Raw genomic sequence first — 21,128 nt, 5'->3', positions numbered from 1 at the left:
ACGGCTTGTTAAAATTATCAAGCAAAGTATTCTAAATGGATTTCATTAATTTTTCGTTAAATGTTTCCATCACAAAACTTAGACATGATGCAGAGAAAATAATTGAAAAAATTAAGAGCTTTAATAAAACCAATAAACTAATTTGTACAAATTGCGTACGGGAAGGAAAATTTATAATTCACTTAGCTTGTATTTTCGATAAAGACTTGTGAAAATCATTGTTTTAATCAAAAAACATTTAAAATTTACTTTATCAACTAGGTGAACAGCATCTAACTCCATCGTGCCTCTAATGTTGCCATATGATACTTTGATGTTCAATTACAGCTCATAAAAAAGCGTTTTCAACTGAAATTGAGTGATAAATAGCTCTATAGGAAGTAAGCCAATAAGATTTAATCGATAGTTTTACAAAATAAGTTGTTTAAATAGTGAAAATTTGCAATTTAGATTATGTCTATGGCACAAGAGTACACATAGCATTAAAAAAGAAAGCTATAAATAAAGTTTAACAATTGATGTTCTTATAGTTAGCAGAATGTTGCAATGAGAAGAAAACATAGCATGTTGAAATTATCAATTTTTTTTTTAATGGCTTCGATATATTTGTTTTAGGGGGAGAGGGGGTAATATGCACCCCCGGGGCAAAATGCACCCTCTGCTTTTCTCGACATTGGGAAGAATTTTCCGGGGAAAAATCATAGAAGTTGGAAGCTTAACATTGCTTAACCAGGCTGGAAAAAATTGAGCATCGTAGTATTAAAACAGCTTAAGATATTTGCAAAATTTTGAAATGTTATGTTTTCATCTAATTTTCATTGAACTTCCAATATTAAACAAAATTTATTGATTATTGGGTCGCATCATCATCCTCTATGATGAATCCTGGCCATTACCCTTTCCCACTAACAAAATCCCAAGTAGAAGTAGTTTTCCGGCACACGTGGGGGTGTGGATATCGTATAGAACCCACCCTTTGTAGCAACCTGTGCTAACTAACATTCCCGTCCCAATCCCCGAGATCTACAAACTGACATGGCGGGCGCCGTTGGTGGCCAATGACTGTTACCTATTTGCTTCAGATCTAGTTTTAATGATCTTGATGTTTTATCTTTTCAACGCATTCATACATGCTGTTGATAAGGGAAACACCATTAGATCGTTTAAGCGTATGGTCAGTTGTATTGATAGGAGATTACGGTCCTGTTCAGCAACGGAGAAGGACAACCATGGGTGGTCCTCATGCTCATGCTCATGCTCATGCTCAATTTTCATTGAACTTCCAATATGATTTTTGGACAATATAAAAAGCATTTATTGACATTTTAAGTGTTGATTTATATAGTTTTTACCATAATCTTCATTATTCATTAGATAGATGAGTCCAAAAACATTAAAAAATTTCTGCAAAAATCGTGATCGGGGCAAAATGCACCGCTGTGATGCTCCTTTGTAAAAACAACGGTGTCATCTAGTGGTGACTAGTGAAAATTGCTTATACCCGGTGCATTTTGCCCCGATGTTGTGGTGCATTTTGCCCCGTTGTTGTAGTGCATTTTGCCCAAAGTTGGGGTGCATATTGCCCCGTATGGTTATTTGAAATGAATCAAAAGTTTTTTTTTGAAATTTGATATTTTCGATCAATTTTGAGGTTTTAAAGACGTTTTTTCTCATGGATGACGAAGAATATTAGTTGTTTTGGAACATCGAACAAAATTCTTCCATAGAAATGCTGTTTTAGTTGAGCAATCACAGTTTTCCCTTAGGGGGTGCATATTACCCCCTCTCCTCCTAATTGAATTCATGAGTAATTTCAATAGGATTCATACTCAATACTCATATTACACATGAAAGATACAGGAACAAACATTTAAGGACTTTAATTAAACAATTCTCTGGATAATTGTTTACTTTTTACTGTATAATTAACAAAGTGTGTTCGGAAAGGAAAATGAATGTTTAACTAAAATTGTATTTTTAATTACGTTTTGGGAAAATCGTATTCAGATCGAATTCAGATTGAGTCTAATTTACAGGTTTTAATTTCTCATAAAAAAATTACTTATAAATAAAATTTAACAAATTGTGTTCTTGTACCATCCAAACTTCTGCTCGGGTACCCCAGCTTTCAGGGTTCAGCTGAACCTTCAACAAAAAAAGCTGATCGCTCTCTCTCGCTGGGTTTGCCAAATCTGGCGTTTCTAAATGAAGGGAAAATACACCCGGGAAGAGAGCATCATATAAAATATGATTTGTTGCCATTTGAGCGCGTGTGGGGGTGGGGCAGGAGTTTAAAACTTTTTCCCCGATGCCTGCAATATTTCACCGGCGAACACAAATACACATGTGCACACCTTATTGGAGAGGGCCCTCGGGAAAAAGTTAAGGAATTTTTGAAAGGGCCACCTTCCCCTCCCCCAAGTTTTTGGGTTGTGGTTTTGTTTTCGGCTAGTAAAGTTGATCGCCCGCCGCCGGCGGCTGCAAAGTTTCAACGAATTTTATTTTGCCAGCTGTCGGAGCAGCAGTGCAAAATTGAGAGCTTTCAAAGTTTTCGCCTAAAATATGTTCGGAACGGTTTTTTTCTCGACTTGTTTCTGGCTCTGATTTTGGCTTGAGAAAAAGCAAAACACTCCCCCCGGCAGCCAGTAAAATGTGTGAAAAATTGGGGGCTTGTTTTAGGAGGAAAAGTTACGCAGCTTTTCTTTTTTTCGTTTTTGTTTGGAGTTTGGTTGCATTCTTAATTTTGGTGGGTTGAAGGTCGTGCAAAGTTCGATTTGATGGAAAGCTCGATGTATAACGTTAAAATCTTTTGAAAGATTGTTTCTGTAGATTTTTTTTTAACATCTAACGATTTTGCAAAGAGTCCCTCTAAAACCCTGATTTGCTAATTTAGCTTCTTTAAGACCCAGATCATCGACCTACATTGTCGAGACTCGTAACTTTCCCCAAAGGTCAACCCCCAAAATTTGCATCATACACACAAAACCCGTGTATGCTATCGGGGAACCTCTTCTCAAGAGTGCCGGTCATATTTTCCCCAGGATAATCGTTCCGATTACAACCCAGACTCTGGAACCGACAGAGAGGTCAATTCCCTGCTAACACAACACCATCACCGGCGGGTGGTTCTGGGAAATCTCATTTCGGAAAACCAAACTTCCCGGAAACGGCCCCCCGAAAATAGGAAAGGACCACGGCAAACAAGTAAATCCCATAAATTCCGAGCTCCCTAAGCCGACTGGCAGCCAAAATTTATGGTGCACCTTGTTAGCTGTTTTGGGGGCTGGTTCACCCCTCCTTCCAAACACATTCATGTACAAACAATTCACTCCCAAAGTGGACGCTGGGCTAACTGACCAAAGTGGCCGATTTTTGGCGACCGAGGCGGAAGAGTTGATGATGGCCGGGTGGCAATTGACAGACCGGTTTTGGGACCGTCTCATGGTTTTGGAAGTCGTGGGTTTTGGGACGTTCTTTGGTGCCAAAGGAATCCGGGCTTTTTGGCGATGATGGAAAAGTGGGTTTGGAAATACTGAAAAAATAAAAAAAAAGATTTTCCTTGGAATTTGTTTTTTTTTTTTGCATACAACTTTGCGGATTGCTCAAACAAAATTGATACCGTCATCTGGGGTGAATCGGGAAACATGGGGTAAATTGGGGCAGCTGTTTTAGCCTCGTTTCTGCACAATATTTGGATTTTCCTTTTACTGTTTTCGAATAGAACAAACACATACCTCCAAAGCTTTCAAGCTTATAAGTCCTCTAGAAACTGCTGTCCCTATTCAGACTGTAGTCCTTATTCGCCTCAGTTGACAGTACGTAAATATGAAAATCTTTATCTCGATAAGGGACTACCTGATCGATTTGGTATCATCGGCAAATTTGTAAATTATAATTGTATAATTTACCTAAATATTGAATTGATAAAATGAAACCTATGCAAAATTTTCAGATTTTTTCTAAGGAAATAATTTTAAAATTTGGGCTTAAATATTAAGTGAAAAAAAAATTAATTGCTAGACTTTTTCAAAATTTATGCTTGATTTCAGATTTTGAATGTTTTTCTATTTAAATGATCAAAATTTTACATATGTTTTGATTTTTAAAATTGAACCCGGAAATTTATTGAAAAATTTTGAAAGTCTCAGAGATAAATTTGTAGGAAATTATCTTACCTTTTCAGAAATTTGTTATTCTCTTTTCTTTCAAGAAGTATTTTTAAAATGCAAAAAAAAAAACAAAAAAAAAGTACATAGTAGAAAAACAATGTAAATTTGGAAGGTTGAAGATTACCTCTTTTACGATGTAATTTTACCTCAATTTAGATTGAAAAAGTGACATAACATCAGAAAAGTGGTAAAATTTCTCAGTTTCATAGGTAAAATTACATATTTTTTTCTGACAGAAAAGATGTACCCATTTCCAGATGTAATATTACCATGATTTTTTTTACTGTGTATATACCAAAAAGTAGCTGGGTAATTCTCCGCCAACTCACACAGCAGTTGCCCCGACCCCTCTTCGATTTGCGTGAAACTTTGTCCTAAGGGGTAACTTTTGTCCCTGATCACGAATCCGAGGTCCGTTTTTTGATATCTCGTGACGGAGAGGCGGTACGACCCCTTCCATTTTTGAACATGCGAAAAAAGAGGTGTTTTTCAATAATTTTCAGCCTGAAACGGTGATGAGATAGAAATTTGGTGTCAAAGGGACTTTTATGTAAAATTAGACGCCCGATTTGATGGCGTACTCAGAATTCCGAAAAAACGTATTTTTCATCGAAAAAAACACTAAAAAAGTTTTAAAAATTCTCCCATTTTCCGTTAGATGATATATAGAATATTTGAAAAAGTTGGTCGTCATCGATCATGGCCGTTCATGGACACCCGCGACAGACACGGACGACGAAACAAAGAGAAACGCAAAAAGTAACTTTTTCAAAACTTTTTTTCGTAAAATCGTGATAACTCGTGGTGTTTATAAGCAAACCCCTTATGTCTATATATCAAAATTTTTGTAATTGTCTGCTCTACAACTTTGTAGAACATTGTTACACTCTAAAAAATAACCCTGCAAAGTTAGAAAAAACACGAAATTTTAAAATGAAAAATTTAGTTCTAAATGAAAAAATGACCCTTCTGGGACAATGTAGATTCGAAAAGTACATTAAATTTCCCATAAAATGACATGTTCCAAATTTTTTACAGTCGAGTAACGGAAAATGGGAGAATTTTTAAAACTTTTTTAGTGTTTTTTTCGATGAAAAATACGTTTTTTCGGAATTCTGAGTACGCCATCAAATCGGGCGTCTAATTTTACATAAAAGTCCCTTTGACACCAAATTTCTATCTCATCACCGTTTCAGGCTGAAAATTATTGAAAAACACCTCTTTTTTCGCATGTTCAAAAATGGAAGGGGTCGTACCGCCCCTCCGTCACGAGATATCAAAAAACGGACCTCGGATTCGTGATCAGGGACAAAAGTTACCCCTTAGGACAAAGTTTCACGCAAATCGAAGAGGGGTCGGGGCAACTTTTCCCGATTTCGTGTGAGTTGGTAGAGAATTACCCAGCTTTAACTTCAGAACGGTACATTTTATATGAAAAATGTCAGTTGTTTTTATGAAATTATTCAAAACAATCGGTTTTTTCGACATATTTTTTTGTATTCTTATACAGTCCAAACTTGTTGATCCGAAAGGCTTGGAAAAAAATCACTTTGGATCACCAAATTCAATTCAATTCAATTCAATAAGTGTTTATTAGTAAATAATCAATTTACAATTTTGTATTTCTTATAACCTAATAGAGTTTTGGAGTTCCTTTCAACTATGGTTTACACTATAATTCATTTAGATGTAATTGGATATTCTAACAATGGGTTTGGCAAGAGAAGGAAAAATTAAAAAAAAAACCTTCGAGATTTGCTAAGGAAAAGGATAGAAAGAGAAAAAGCTTAAAACTAAATCACAGTTTGTGTTGTCTGTTGACGTCGAAAAACTTCGCTGCACAATACAGCTTATCCGTTGTAGATGTACTTCATCATCAGCTCACTGAGAGCTTGGAATTGTTCTGCCTTGTTTCGGCAGGCACGAAAGCGCGTGAGCATCTCTCCAGCAAGGGCGAAAACTCAGGAAGCGTGAAGAGATCATCACCGGTAACATCAGCTTGTCCCGGGGGAGTACCGACGCCAGAAGCGGCTACTCTAGCGTACGAACCTCCCCAACCGGGAGGGAACGCTGGTTTGGTCGATGGAACCGCTCCGCCGCCAGCTGCTGCAGCGTTCGAGCTCAAAGTCTTCGGAGGTTGGCGGGACGCTGGCGCTTTCTTCTTCTTGTCCTGCTCCTCGAGGTACTTTTGGATCACCAAATTCTTGTCACAAAAAAAAACATTTTTTTTTCGTTGTTTATTTGACTCCTAAACTACGCCAAAGTGGTTTAGAATTTTTAAATCCGATATGGTGGCCAAAACTTCCGTGATGAAAAATTTTAAAAATGCATTTTGTAATTTGATTGGCAATTCAAATTTGACTAAAATGGGGTCTTCGAGCTCGAATTTGATGTTAAAAGCATGAAAATTTGAAAAAATACGATTTTTTTGTTCGTGATTCGATTATCCGAAGTACAAACCTTCCGATAATCGAACTTCGAATAATCGAGTCTGGACTGTACGTATTTTGGGAATTCAACTTGTGATAATAAAAAAATGGGAATTGGTTAATTAAAAAACATAGAGTGAATTTAAAATATAATGAAGTCAATTACTTATGGATATTCTAATAAAATCTAGTAAATTTCGAATTAAATGAAGTCTATTTAAAAAAATCTACTTTTTATGGAATGAAGTCAATTTAGAATAAAATGGAGTTGACTATAAATAAAATGGAGTCAACTTCAAAAGAAATTGAGTCAACTTCAAAAGAAATTAAGACAATTTCAAATGAAATGGAGTCCATTTCATATAAAACGGAATTGATTTCAAATTAATTGAAGTTATTTTCAAATTAAATTATGTTAATTTGAAACTAGATGGAGTCAATATCAAATGAAATGGAGTCAATTTCAAAATAAATGGAGTAAAGTTTAAACAAAATGGAGTCAATATCAAATGAAATGCTTTATATTTCTAAAGCAATGGAGTCAATTTTAAACTAAATGAAATCAATTTCATATGAAATGAAGCAAGTTCCAATAAAAATGGCATCAATATTAAATAAATCGGAATTATTTTCAAATTAAATGAAGTTAAATTAAAATGAAATGGAGTCAATTTAAAGTAAATCTGAATTGATTTCAAATTAAATGGGGTCAATTTCAAATTAAATGAAGTCAACTTTAAATGAAATGGAATCAATTTTAAATGAAATGGAGCCGATCTAAATAAAATGGTGTCCATTTCAAATTAAATTGAGCCAATTTCAAATAAAATGGAGTCAAATATAATAGAGATAATTTCCAATGAAATGGAATCAATTTCAAATGAAATGGAGTTGATTTAAACAAAATAATTTCAAATTAGTCAAGTCATTTGCTCATGGAATGGAGTCAGTTTCAAACGAAATGGAGTCAATTTCAAATGAAATGGAGTCAATTCAAAATAAAATGAAGCAAGTTTCAATTAAAACTGATTCGACCTTTGAAGAAATCATGGATCAAACTGATTTTAAACCCACCCCGTAGAAAATGTCCTTCCCCAAAGCATCCTTCCGAAATCCATCGTCAACACGCTCCCTCACAATGCCTCATTTTCGCTTATTGGATCCGCCAGCATCGAACCGATTCCAGCGTTCCCAGTGCACCTCTTCGAGGCCTGGAAACGACCACATTCAGATAAGGTCCAACGAGCGCCGTGGCGTCATCGTCACCGTCAAAAGCCGGACGGAAAAAGTGAGATTACCAACTCGTGCCTTTTCACGACTTTCCAGGGATGACGATGGTCGTCCTCTCGAGGTTTTGGTCAATTTATTACTTGACAACTGATTAGGATCGTCGGCCGGTTCGTCAGCGCGCGCAAAGTCAACATTATCTTGCGGCAATTTCCAGGCACCGTTCAGGGGACTTTCGCGAAATGTACCGCGGCTGAAATGACTTTCGAAAAGGGGGTGGTTTGATCGTAACAGCGAACCGCGATATCGAAATTCAAATTAATTCCAAGCAATTCCGAGCGCTCGTTATAACATCATCGGAAGTAGTGCTAGTGCTCAGGCTTGCCGGCGTTACAGGTCCTGCTAGTTAATCGGAGGAATTTGGCAGTTGTTGAACGCATTTTTTATAAATTAAAACTGACGAATTGAGTTGAACCAAACAAATTTGGTTTGTCGACCTAAACGAAATAAGGGAGTCGAACCAAAACAAGAAATGAGTAAATCAAACAAACTGAGTGAGTTGACCTAAATTAATTGAGAAAGTCGACTCAGACAAACTCAATGAGTCGTTCTAAACGAACTGAGTGAGTCGACATAAACAGGAAGTGAGTCAAACCAAACAAACTAAGTGAGTCGACTCAAACGGCTTGGGTAAGTTGAGTAAAACGAACTGAGTGAGTCGACTCAAACGACTTGGGTGAGTTGAGTCAAACGAACTGAGTGAGTCGACTCAAAGGAATTGAGTGAGTCGACTCAAACAAACTCAACGAGTCGGTCTGGACGACGAACTGAGTGAGTCGACTTAAACAAACTCAGTGAGTCGGTCTAAACAAACTGAGTAAGTCGATCCAAATTTGAGAAGTGAGTCAAACCAAACAAATTTAGTGAGTTGACTCAAAGGAATTGAGTGAGTCGACTCAAACGACTTGGGTAAGTTGAGACAAACAAACTAAATAAATCGACTCAAAAGAATTGAGTGAGTCGACTCTAAGGAATTGCGTGAGTCGACTCAAACGAATTGAGTGAGTAGACTCAAACGAATTGAGTGAGTTGAGTCAAATGAACTGAGTGAGTCAACTTGAACAAACTCAGTCGTTCTAAACGAACTGAGTGAGTTGATCCAAATTTGAGAAGTGAGTGAAACCAAACAATTTTAGTGAGTTGATTCGAACGAATTGAGTGAGTCGACTCAAACGAGTTGAGTGAGTTGAGTCAAACGAACTGAGTGATTCGACTCAAACAAATTAAGTGAGTCGACTCAAAGGAATTGAGTGAGTCGACTCTAAGGAACTGCGTGAGTCGACTCAAACGAATTAAGTGAGTCGACTCAAAGGAATTGAGTGAGCCGACTCAAATGAATTGAGTGAGTTGACTCAAATGAATTGAGTGAGTCGACTCAAAGGAATTTTGTGAGTCGACTCAAACAAACTCACTGAGTCGGTCTGCACGAACTGAGTGAGTCAACCCAAATTTGAGAAGTGAGTCAAAACAAACAAACTGAGTTAATCGATTTTAAAAAATGAGTGGGTCGACTCAAACTAGCTGGGTGAGTCGACTTAAACAAGTTGGGTAACTCGAGTCAGCATTTTCAAGCATTTTTATTTCAAGATAACTAGAACCATCCAATTATTGCCAAATGCCCCCCTCGCTCTACACACTTAATATTACTACACGCAAATGCTAAACGCAAACGTTCCCCAACGGCACCATATCGTCGTTGCCGTCGACGTTCATCCTTCCTACAAACCGTAAAGCCTTTATCCTCGCCATCAAGCCAAATCGTTTGCGATGGCGTGAAACTAGTGATGAAAATCTGCTTTTGCTGCCAGCCTGCCTGACTGAATATCCTTTCCGCATTTGCCGAGAACAAAGTTCCGTGACTTTTGGGAATTTAGACTCGGGACTCCCCATCCAACCCCACCCTGCGATTCCGTGACGACAAAGGCTGATGGCGTGGAACTATAATAGCCGCCATGCCAACTAGGAATCATGTTGGCTCTAGACTCCGGTCTAGGTCGTCCCTTCGGGGCCGGCGTGTGGATTATTTAACGGATTCGGGGTTCCGCTGATGTTACAGTGGCAATCGCGCGAATCATGGGAATCGCTGGGAGCTGAAACAACACAAAATGCGCGTGGCCTGCTGCGGAATGTGTTACGGAATTTTACCGAGGGGAGGTGTGAAATTGACGGGAGTGAAATTATTTATTGATTCGAGGTTGTTTGGGAAGGATCAGGGTTGGGGGCTAAGTGATGACAATCAATAATGTGGCGAAATTGTTGATTCATTAGATGTTTCCAATTATGGTCAGGAATCTCATATTGACACACCGCAGGAATTCAAGTGTAGTGATTAGGTCAGAAATGTTCCATGCAGAGGATTCTGTGAACGGATCACGTTTCACGGAATCTACAGAGAGGAAGGATGCGTGGACATACCGTACCAAACACTTCTTGAATGCAAATCGTAAAAAACTCGATTTTTCCAGCCCTCGACGTATTTTTCTAGCTTGTCAGAGCCTCGTTGGATAAATGCTGAAAACTAATTGCATAACGTACTGTTTTGGTCATGAATGTTTGTTGGCACCATTGTAACCCAAATCTAATCTGTTCCATTTGTCAACATAACAAGCCACACAAAGCCCGTCCGTGAAAGGCAATCACTGAGGCAGCTTCCAATAATCGAACGAAAGATGAATTTTATTCCGGAGCAAGACAGCAGCAGCAGTAGAGCATTTGGCATGCCAATGTTCTCGTTGCACTCTCGTTGCCAGAGCAGAATGCCCTAGGACACACTGTACTTCTGCTTCTGAGCCAGAAATCCGATTTTGTCCCAAGAAGTGGACGGCAAGATGCCACGGGCAATGAAAATAACCAATCTTTCCAGCTTCCGATTTCGGAAAAGACAGACTGAAAAAAACTGCACAAGGCATTATGTAAATCCGAAACAACAAAGTACAATAATAAAACTGGTGAAATGGTGCTCCCTTCTGGACGGATATGGAAGAGGAAATTTTCCTCGTTCTCTCAGGGTGGGATTTCTCCGCGAAGAATCCAACCCCGAACGGCGTCGTCGACGACGACGACGCGTTCTCGGGTAACAAATAAATTTAACGAATGTGGCGGATTTTGAAATGGATTTTCCGGAGCTGTTGCACAGAGTTGTTCCTCTCCCCTCGGAAACGCTTGGACAAGAACTTGGACGAGTCTACTTTAAATGGTCCTCGAAGCAAGAAATAAGAGTGCATTTTTTCTTTGCATTTTTATGCCGGGTTTTTTTGTTTTTTGCATCTGTTCTGCGTGAGTGATGGAAAAAGTTTTCGCTGCGCGAAGTGGCAGCATTGCTCAACTTTCGAGTTGAGTCTTCTTGGAAATATCTCCGATGCTTTCAACTGTTCTTTTGCAGGAATGCAGTCAGAAGACGCTGAACGGAGAGCATGAACGCGAATAAATAGTAAATCATTGTTTGAGGATGATGCAATTTGTGATGCTTCGCTGAAGTGGATTTCTGCGAGCGAATCAAGCGAAATGATTGATTGGATTTGAATGTGCTGTCACTTGGCTGCGGTCGAGAGAGAGACTTTGAGGGATGGATTTTGGGATGATTGGCTTGGAGGAAAGCAACCGCAATATAATTTTAGAAATATCTTTTCCTTTTGCATGGCACGAAGTCATTATCTTGATGCTATTAATATTTTTCAGACAGTTTAGCATGTCCAAATGTTCAATTTTTGTACTTATTCTGGATTGTGTACGACTAGATTTTCGGAATTCTTCAGGTTATGTTACATACTTGTATTTTTAGTGATTTATCGTTTACAAATAATATAATTTAAAATGTAATTCACAAACATTTTTACAAAATATGGATTGAAATTGAAAGAATCAATCGTTTAAGAGGCAGTATTTGTAAATATTGCTCGGTTTGTTCTAGAGGTCGTATCGAGGTGCTCCGATTTAGATGAAACTTTCAGCGTTTGTTTGTCTATACATGAGATGAACTCATGCCAAATATGAGCCCTCTACGACAAAGGGAAGTGGGGTAAAACGGGCTTTGAAGTTTGAGGTCGAAAAAACATTAAAAATCTTAAAATTGCTCGCATTTCCGTAAAACTTTAGAAATTCCTACTCTCTTAGATGCATTCGAAAGGTCTTTTGAAGCACTTCAAAATGTGCCATAGACATCCAGGATTGGTTTGACTTTTTCTCATAGCTTTTGCAAATTAATGTTGAAAATTGATTTTTTTAAAACCTTAATATCTTTTTGCAACAGCCTCCAACACCCATACTCCCATAAATCAAAAGATAGGTAATTTCATGGACTATAAGCCTACGGTATTAACTTTTTGGCCAATCGCAGTTTTTCTCATAGTTTTTCGATTTTTCTAGAACAAACATTTTACAACGTTAGTTTTTGCCCTGTAGGCCAAGAAGACGGCACTTTTTGGTCTCAATTTTGTCATATTCGGACTCCTCGGACAATTTCACGTAAGTTAGAAATATTGGAGTTGTAATTTTGATTTAAAAAATTATTAAATAAAGCATTTTTGAAAAAAGAAATAGATCTTATTTACCCTATGATCAATACGTCAAATGCTGTATCAAGTAGGCGAAAACCTGTTTTACCCCTAATCCAACAAACTGTTAAAAAATATTTTAATTCGTTCTAAATGGCAGATTTTCCAATCAAATTTACAACTCCAATACTTGTAACTTACGTAAAATTGTCCGAGGATTTCGAATATGACAAAATTGAGACCAAAAAGTGCCGCTATGGCTGCCTACAGGGCAAAAACTAACGTTGTAAATTTTTTGTTCTAGAAAAATCAAAAAACTATGAGAAAAACTGCGACTGGCCAAAAAGTTAATACCGTAGGCTTATAGTGCATGAAATTACCTATCTTTTGACCTATGGGAGTATGGGTGTTGGAGGCTGTTGCAAAAAGATATTAAGGTTTTAAAAAAATCAATTTTTGACAGTAATTTGCAAAAGCTAAGAGAAAAAGTCAAACCAATCCTGGATGTCTATGGCACATTTTGAAGTGCTTCAAAAGACCTTTCGAATGCATCCAAGAGAGTTGGAATTGATGAAGTTTTACGGAAATGCGAGCAATTTTAAGATTTTTAATGTTTTTTCGACCTCAAACTTCGAAGCCCGTTTTACCCCTCTTCCCATTGTCGTAGAGGGCTCATATTTGGCATGAGTTCATCTCATGTATAGACAAACAAACGCTGAAAGTTTCATTCAAATCAGAGCACCTCGATACGACCTGTTACACATTGGTGAAAAACTCGCTCTTAAATATTGACTGCATGATGTGCATTGTTAGGGTAATTTCATTTGACCACATAAAATTAAAACAAATTCTCAATATAAACAAAAAAAAATTTGGAAGTTCTCTTACAAAAAAATGTTTCAAATTCGTTCATAAACAGTGGACAATGTAAGGTCTTAAAGTTTGTCTTAAAGTTTTATAGCTTATAACGCAAAGTGTTGATCCTTAATAATTCATTTATCGATGTATCAGTCTAAGCTTAGATATCGATCAAGAAAAAAAGGAAGAAGCACTAACATAAAGAGATATTGAAGTTTTATTGATTTTTTTCTCGAAAATATTGAGATTTTCTAATTAACTTTAAAAAAATATTTTTCATCATGCAGTGTTTGTTATTCTCTCGGAAGGGATTTTTTTTCTAATCTTGATTATAAGAATGAATATGCTTTACTAAGTACTCTATTTCGTTATAAACGCTTGTTTTCAAATATAAAATAAATAAAAATCATTGCTTGTTAAATTGAATTCTGGTATATCGGATTTTTTTGTATTTCAACTAGGTTTTTGGAAAACAAAATTAAAAAAAAAAATCAACAGGAACTCAAATTTGTTTGTTGAATATGTAATTTAATATAATGCCTTACAATAAAAGTCATTTTACAGCATTTAAACTTTTTAAAAGGTATTATTTTTATATGTAATTTTTTTTAGACAGCGAGTTTAATCAAAACAAAATTTTGGGATTTTCAAATTTAACATTTGAAATATATTTCTTTTCTGTTCATTCTAAGAATGTTTTTTTTTCCAACCAAATTCAATCAATTTTCGCAATTTTTTGCAATATCGTTTAAAAATACTTTTTCTTCCAGTCATTCTGTCATGACGAAAATGCAATAGTCAAACCAAAAATAAAAGTGAACAAAAGTTCAGCTTCCCAGCACATGTTTCGAATGCCTTTCGACTCTGTATTGAATTTTGATTCGACCAAACACACGGAAACCATCCTAAAGCTGGGAAACCATGTTTCACTGAAAAATCCTGCTATAATGTGAATTTAGAATTGCAAAATCAATCAGCATTTCGTCGCCATCGTGCTAACTTGTCGTACGTGCATTTTGGACCAAATTGAGTTAAGAACGCCATCTTGTGCAGCTCATAATGCCTCACCTTTTGACCTTCACAGATCCCCAAAATTCGATTTCAATCCTGAGATATTCAATGAAAACCAAAAAAGCTCCGAAAATTTTTGTCACTTTTCATATGAAAGTAGTTTCAATCTTGTCGTGCTATCTTGTCACTCCCTGAAAAGTGATATAAGTGTGACAAAGGGCAAAGGGATTTCAGGTCAGGATGCGTTTGACGCACGTACAAGTGAGACTACCGTAAACATTTGTAATTATAACTCGGGACTCCGGCAACCAAATACAACCAAACTTCGGGGCAATGCACAGAATGGTCAACCAAACAAAACGTGTTTGTTATTGTTTACAATGCGTGCTCTCGTTTTTGTTTATTCAAGGTCAAACATTAAAACGCGTTTTTCTCGGAACGTCGAAATGGCGGGTTCGACAAGATAGCACGACGACGTCGATTTGTCGTATTTATCCGACGTGGCAGAGTTTCGTTGGATTAATGTGCTGAAATTGATACCAATTTTTTATCATTAAAAATCTATGGAAAGGAGAATTCTTAACTCTACAAAAGTTTTTCAATGAAAAAATGTTGCTCAAATTGACCTCTTAAACACGAGAAAAAAAAAACAAAAAAATACTAGGGCAGTAGAGGGTTGAAGTACAGAGCGGAATAGTGAAATCAAATGGTATTCGGGATTCGAAGTTCATTGAGTGTTCTGCTTGGCTTTACATCAATGTTAAAATTAAATTTAAATTAAATTTCTTAGACTCAAAGGGCATCTCGAATGCCTAATATTCATCCCGAAATGTTCTTATTCAGATGTCATCCAACCACTTGCACCGCAATTTATTGTCGAACAATTCCGCAAATCTATTCCAAACCAAAAGACATTGTTTATCCCGCCCAAATCCTACCCCCACCACCGGATGCTCACCTGCCGTGCATTAAACTCGTCTTCGCAGGGAAATCAGCACGAGAAAGTTTTCCACTGCTTTTCCCGTTTTCCATTTGTTTATCTATACACGTGAGGCATCAGATAAGCTAAAACTTTTCCCCAACGGGTTTTGTTTCGACTTGATTGGATAAAATTAATAGGCGATCGCTTGCGGCAATGGGACATTCATGAGCGATTGCGATTCTGTCTTCCAAGGATGAGGGGGAAAACCGAATTACTGCATTTGTGACATTTGGGTTGATTGAATCGTCGTCATTTTGGCGAAAGAATAGCAAAATGGCGGATAATTACCTTTAGGGAAATATCGTAACGACAAATCAATTTGGTTGCAGTGAGCTCAAACCACCACCACCATCAGCTGAATGGTTTTGTTTTGGTTTGAAATGCCAACATGATTCCTCCCGCTGATGGATTGACGGCATGCGATTGCGGGTGTGTCTGCATCGGAATTGCTGTTTCGACTGCAGCTATCCGGTATGTGTTGCACGTGGAATGCTCCAGCAGAAACTATGTTTCGGCACGTGAAAACCGCTAACGATTACATGCCTTCGTTGAAATTACGCTGATTGAATGTTGGGTTGTCAGAGAAGGAATTGAAATTTGATATGTAAAGCTAGATAATTTTAAAAGTTGATGTCAATTTGGAATAATGATGTGTTCACAAACTTACAGTCTCATATATTTGACTAATTTAACATAATTTTGAAAAGATTTGTTTAACTCAAAATTCGACTAGTGTATAATTTTAGGAGATATTGCAATATTTATCATCAAAATAATTTCCTTTAAAATTGCTTTGACTAAAACTTACAAACAAGTTTTGTTTATTTCCTCTGTTTTCCACGGCTCCAAAATAAAAGCATAAAAGGTTTGCATGTTCAAAGTAGCAGCGAAACTATATATTTTACGATCTTGACACATCACATCCGTGCAAAAAATCCTGCATGTTATTGGTTTCAATGCTATGGCTTCCATGTAACAAAAACCGTGCCTTGATGTACACGGAAAAAAATCAATTCTCGAAATCGTGAATTAAATTCACGAATGCAAGAACCACGAAGGAATATATTCACGTTTATAGTGCAAATGCACCATACTCATGAATAAATTCCTTCGTGGTTCTTACATTCGTGAACTTAATTCACGATTACGAGAATTGATTTTTTTCTGTGTAGAATTTAAACCAAATAAAATTTAATTCAAATATGATATTCCTTGAACAATATGAAGTAAATATGTTTGTTATTGTTAATCTTAAAAATGGATTTCAAACGTGCTCAAAATTAATTGGTCTTAAATGTTTTTTGATTTTCATAACAGCGATTTCACGTAAAATTAGCAGGATCCAGATCAAACGAGAGTCGATTTGGCTCAAATGTGGCATGGAAGTTTTTGGCCAAGAATTATAAGACCAGTATCGGTTTGTTTTACGATTAAGGTGTTCGTATCCGAAAAAGGGTGGTCAAAAAAGTTGTATTATTTGAAGATTTTCGCAAAAAAAAATCTTCAAAAAAAATCATATCTCAGGAACGCCTTTACCAATTTTATCTCGCCACGTTTCAAAAAGAAGATGACAAGTTGAGTTAAAACATTTCAGAAACATAGCTTCTAAACCTACAGATCAAATGAGCATTTTGATGTAGTTTTTGCAAAAATCTTTCAAAAATTGCATTTTTTAACCACCTTATTTTTGATAAGACCATCCTAATTGCCAAACAAAAAATACGGTTCTAATTATTTTTGGCCAACAAACTTCCATGTCAAATTTAGGCCAAATCGAAATACTTTTGATCTGGATCCGGCTATTTTGACTTGAAATCGCTGATAAATCGAACACAATATTTATTTAAAATATCAAAGGACATCTTAAATATTTGTTAAGGATATATAAAACTTTTTGTTTTGAAAATATACACTAAAAAAGCGTGTTTTTTTGTCTTTTTCTCATTTCTTCAAAATACAGACTTCTTTCAAATTCTATCTTGATGGCGTTTCGCTTTTAAATACAAAAAAAAAGTTTTGTAAAACATGACGTTGATTTTCATACTACAAAATCGAAGCAAACAATGCAATAAAGTAACAAAAAAAGTTCTTTTACCCTAACGGGTAATATACCCATTTTCGTCACACTACCTATTCTTAACACTGTTGCAATTGTCCGCCATTTAAGCAAGACTTTAAGATAAATCCACATTTTTATTGTCGCTATTATATAATTTTCCCTAACCTTCATTTTTTCAAATTGAAAATGTGACATGGTGTTTAAAAATTAATGATAATAATCTTTATTATATGTTTCATGAATAAAATATCTTAGAGAAATATTAGTTTGAAATATTTAACAAAAGATGTTGTACTGTGCAAGTTTTTTATTCAAAACAAATTTTTATTAGATCCTCTTATGTGGTGAAACCACACGAATAGAAATCTTGTTAGCATAACCGGTAACTCTATGTTTTTGACAAACATTTGCATCGAAATGGAGAAAATTGTTGATAATTTTCGAAAGATTTCAATGTTTACAAATTCGAAAACATAGAGTAACCGAATATGCTAACAAGATTTCTATCCGTGCAGGTTGTCAATCTACTTACTTTTCCTGACATTCTAGAATGAAGTTATGGTCTACTTTTCACCAAAAATAACAAAAAAAAACATTTGACCATCAAACTTAGTGCTTTTCAAAACTTGTTTTGAAAAGTCTTGCTTATCGATACTGTTTTGGATTTTGACACTTATGCAAACGTATTTTGGCGGCAAATGACATTCAAGCGGGGATACAAATGACTAACTTGACTAAATAATGTAGACAAAATTGCACATTTTTTTAGATGTCATTAGTAGAAAAATAAAACTTAAAAACCTTTCGACTCGCGCTTAAAAAAATTTCTTTCGCATATTATTGCATAAATTACAAATTCTAAACATTGGAAAAGTCACATGAAATAAGTCGACTAGAAAAAATAGTATTTCTTCCTAAGCTTTTCAAACGTTACTTCCTTAGTTTAAGTAGTATCTGGTGTACAAATTTAGTTTTATTCATATTTTGTATTGAACAATTACACTTCTTCGACATACCACGGTAAATTGCCCTCGCAACCTACCTTCCACATTTGGAGGTGTTTCTTCGTGCTCATGTTTGTTTGGGCTGGTTCCCACATCAACCGACGCCGACCTCTTCGTTGCGGTTTCCAGTTCTGATTGACTAGACTGATTCGTGTGCCATAAATCACCGCGCCGGGTTTTGCGACCGTCTTGTAAAAGTTTAACGACCTTTCCGACGATGTGCTGCCGTTCCAATATCTCTACTTAGATATCACATACATCATATCGCTTACTGTTGATTGCAATTTGAAGAAGATATAGTTTTTATGAGCTTTTGCTGTCTGTTAAAAATACCATAAAAAGGAAATTTATGTGTAATTGCGGTTCGAGAAAGGGAATACTTTGCTCAGCAGCGATCAAACAACGTAAAACACGATGCAAACAAATGTAACCTTTTTCCTTTTTAATATTCTGTCCATTTACCCCCCAAAAATATCTGTACAATTGCTTCTGCTCTGATTCTCTACTGATTGCCTAAATCAACGTCCCAGGAATGGTTTGGTCCTTTTGGCCGCCACCCTCCGGATGTCGCTTGCCTCACCTTTTTTTTCGTGATTAATTAACCTGGTTTGTGTTTCACTCTCACTACCTCTGTTCAAACAATGCTAACCGTTTCCGTTTTTACCTTGACCCTAATCGTTTCAACTCCCATTCGGGTTCCTCATCTCTGAATGCCTTTTGTTTTTTCCCTGGTTAACTTTTCTTTTTTGCGTTTTCTGTACCTTTATATCTCTTATTCTCTCGTTTAAAATAATTAGCATAAAATTATTTTCCTAAATTCTACCGTAATAAGTTATGCAAATAACCACACACACACCAGCAGTCGGTGTTTGCTGCTTGCGCATTCTAATTTTGGTTTCATTTCTCTTTTATCTCAACCAAACAAACAATCGTCACCAAAAAAAATGACAACAAACAAATAAAAAAAGGTCCATCCGTGCGGCCGCTATCGCCACAACACGGTGGTGTTCATCCTGGCGAAGGAGTACAACCTGAAGAACCTGCGCACGATCCACCGGTTGGACCGGCTGACGTCGGGCCTGCTGCTGTTTGGCCGGAGTCCGAAGAAGGCCCGCCAGATGGAGCACCAGATCCGGAACCGGCAGGTGCAGAAGGAGTACATCTGCCGGGTGGAGGGCGAGTTCCCCGAGTGAGTATTGTAATGCTGAATTTGAATTGTTTCAAACAGAATAGATAACACTGAAAATTGAAATAAAAACCAATAAACTATGCTTCGAAATTTAAAATAAGGAAAACTAAAGGAATCGAAGACAGATGAGACCTTTTCAAACAAGCTGAGACAAATTGGTTTAAAAATAGACAAACTGAAATTAATTAAGGGTGCACAGCAACGAAGGAAGTTGTTGTCTTCTTATTCCAAAATTGTCAAACTTACGAACCCAATCCTGCAATAACGGGATTGTAAAATTAATCAAACTTTGTTGTAAATTGCTTTGTGGACAGTACTTTAGGGGATGAATAAAAAAATATTTCGATAGTACCCGTAGTTTTGAAGATACTAAAATGTCTGTAACAAAAATCTGGGTGTAAAAGCTCTGGTTGATGTGCACCGTTAAGACAGATGGAAATAAGAAAAGACTGGAACAGACTGAGACGAACTGAGACAGACTGACACAGACAGAGACGACTGAGACAAACTGAGACAGACTGAGACAAACTGAGACAAACTGAGACGAACTGAGTCGAACTGAGTCGAACTGAGACAGACTGAGACAAACTGAGACAGACTGAGACAGACTGAGACAGACTGAGACAGACTGAGACAGACTGAGACAGACTGAAAGAGACTGAATCAGACTTAGACAAACTAAGACAGATTGAGACCAACTGAGACAGATTGAGATAGACTGAAACAGCCTGATACCCTCTGAGACAGACTGAAAAAGACTGAAACAGACTGAGACAGACTGAAACAGACTGAGACAGACTGAAACAGACTGAGACAGACTAAGACAGACTGAGACAGACTGAGACAGACTGAGACAGACTGAGACAGACTGAGACAGACTGAGACAGACTGAGACAGACTGAGACAGACTGAGACAGAATGAGACAGACTGAGACAGACTGAGACAGACTAAGACAGACTGATTCAGACTGAGACAGACTAAGAAAAACTGAGACATGCTGAGGCAAACTGAGACAAACTGAAGACAGACTAAGACAGACTGTGGAAAACTGAGACAAGCTGAGAAAAACTGAGACAGATTTAAACAGACTGAGGACGAAACGGAGACAGACTGAGACAAATTGAGACAGACTAAGACCGACTGGGACAAACTGAGACAGGCTGAGAAAAACTGAGACAGACTAAGGACGAAACGGAGACAGACTGAGACAGCCTGAGGCAGACTAAAACAGACTGGGACAAATTGAGACAGGCTGAGACAAACTGAGGCAGACTTAAAAGGCTGAGACAGACTGAGATAAAATAAGTCAGATTGAGATAGACTGAACCAACTGAGACAAAATTAGTCAAGTTAAGACAGACTGGGACAAACTGAGACAGGCTGAGACAAACTGACATCAGACTGAGACAGACTGAGATAAACTTAGACAAAATAAATCAGATTGAGACAGACTGGACCAACTGAGACAAAATTAGTCAAATTAAGACAGACTGGGACAAACTGAGATATATTGAGACAGATTGAGGCAAACTGAGGAAACAGATTGAGACAGACTAAGCCGTACAAATAGACAAGACAGACAAGACTGAGACCGGTTAAGATAAACTTAGAATAACTGAGACAAATTGAATCAAACAGAGCCAGAT

At 36.9% G+C, this 21,128-nt stretch overlaps 1 protein-coding gene across 2 annotated transcripts in view; it reads left to right on the top strand.

Annotated features, from left to right (window-relative positions):
- The window catches only part of LOC6033760 (RNA pseudouridylate synthase domain-containing protein 2), a 398,524-nt gene that overhangs the window by 346,878 nt on the left and 30,518 nt on the right, over nucleotides 1-21,128 (top strand). For both annotated transcript variants that reach the window (XM_038251446.1, XM_038251445.1), the window contains one exon: nucleotides 19,261-19,481. In XM_038251446.1, the coding sequence (XP_038107374.1) occupies nucleotides 19,261-19,481 (221 nt within the window). The remainder of the gene's footprint in view (nucleotides 1-19,260; nucleotides 19,482-21,128) is intronic.

Source organism: Culex quinquefasciatus, chromosome 2 (genome assembly GCF_015732765.1).
Source record: "Culex quinquefasciatus strain JHB chromosome 2, VPISU_Cqui_1.0_pri_paternal, whole genome shotgun sequence".
NCBI lineage: Eukaryota > Metazoa > Arthropoda > Insecta > Diptera > Culicidae > Culex > Culex quinquefasciatus.
This window is presented reverse-complemented; position numbering and strand designations above follow the sequence as displayed.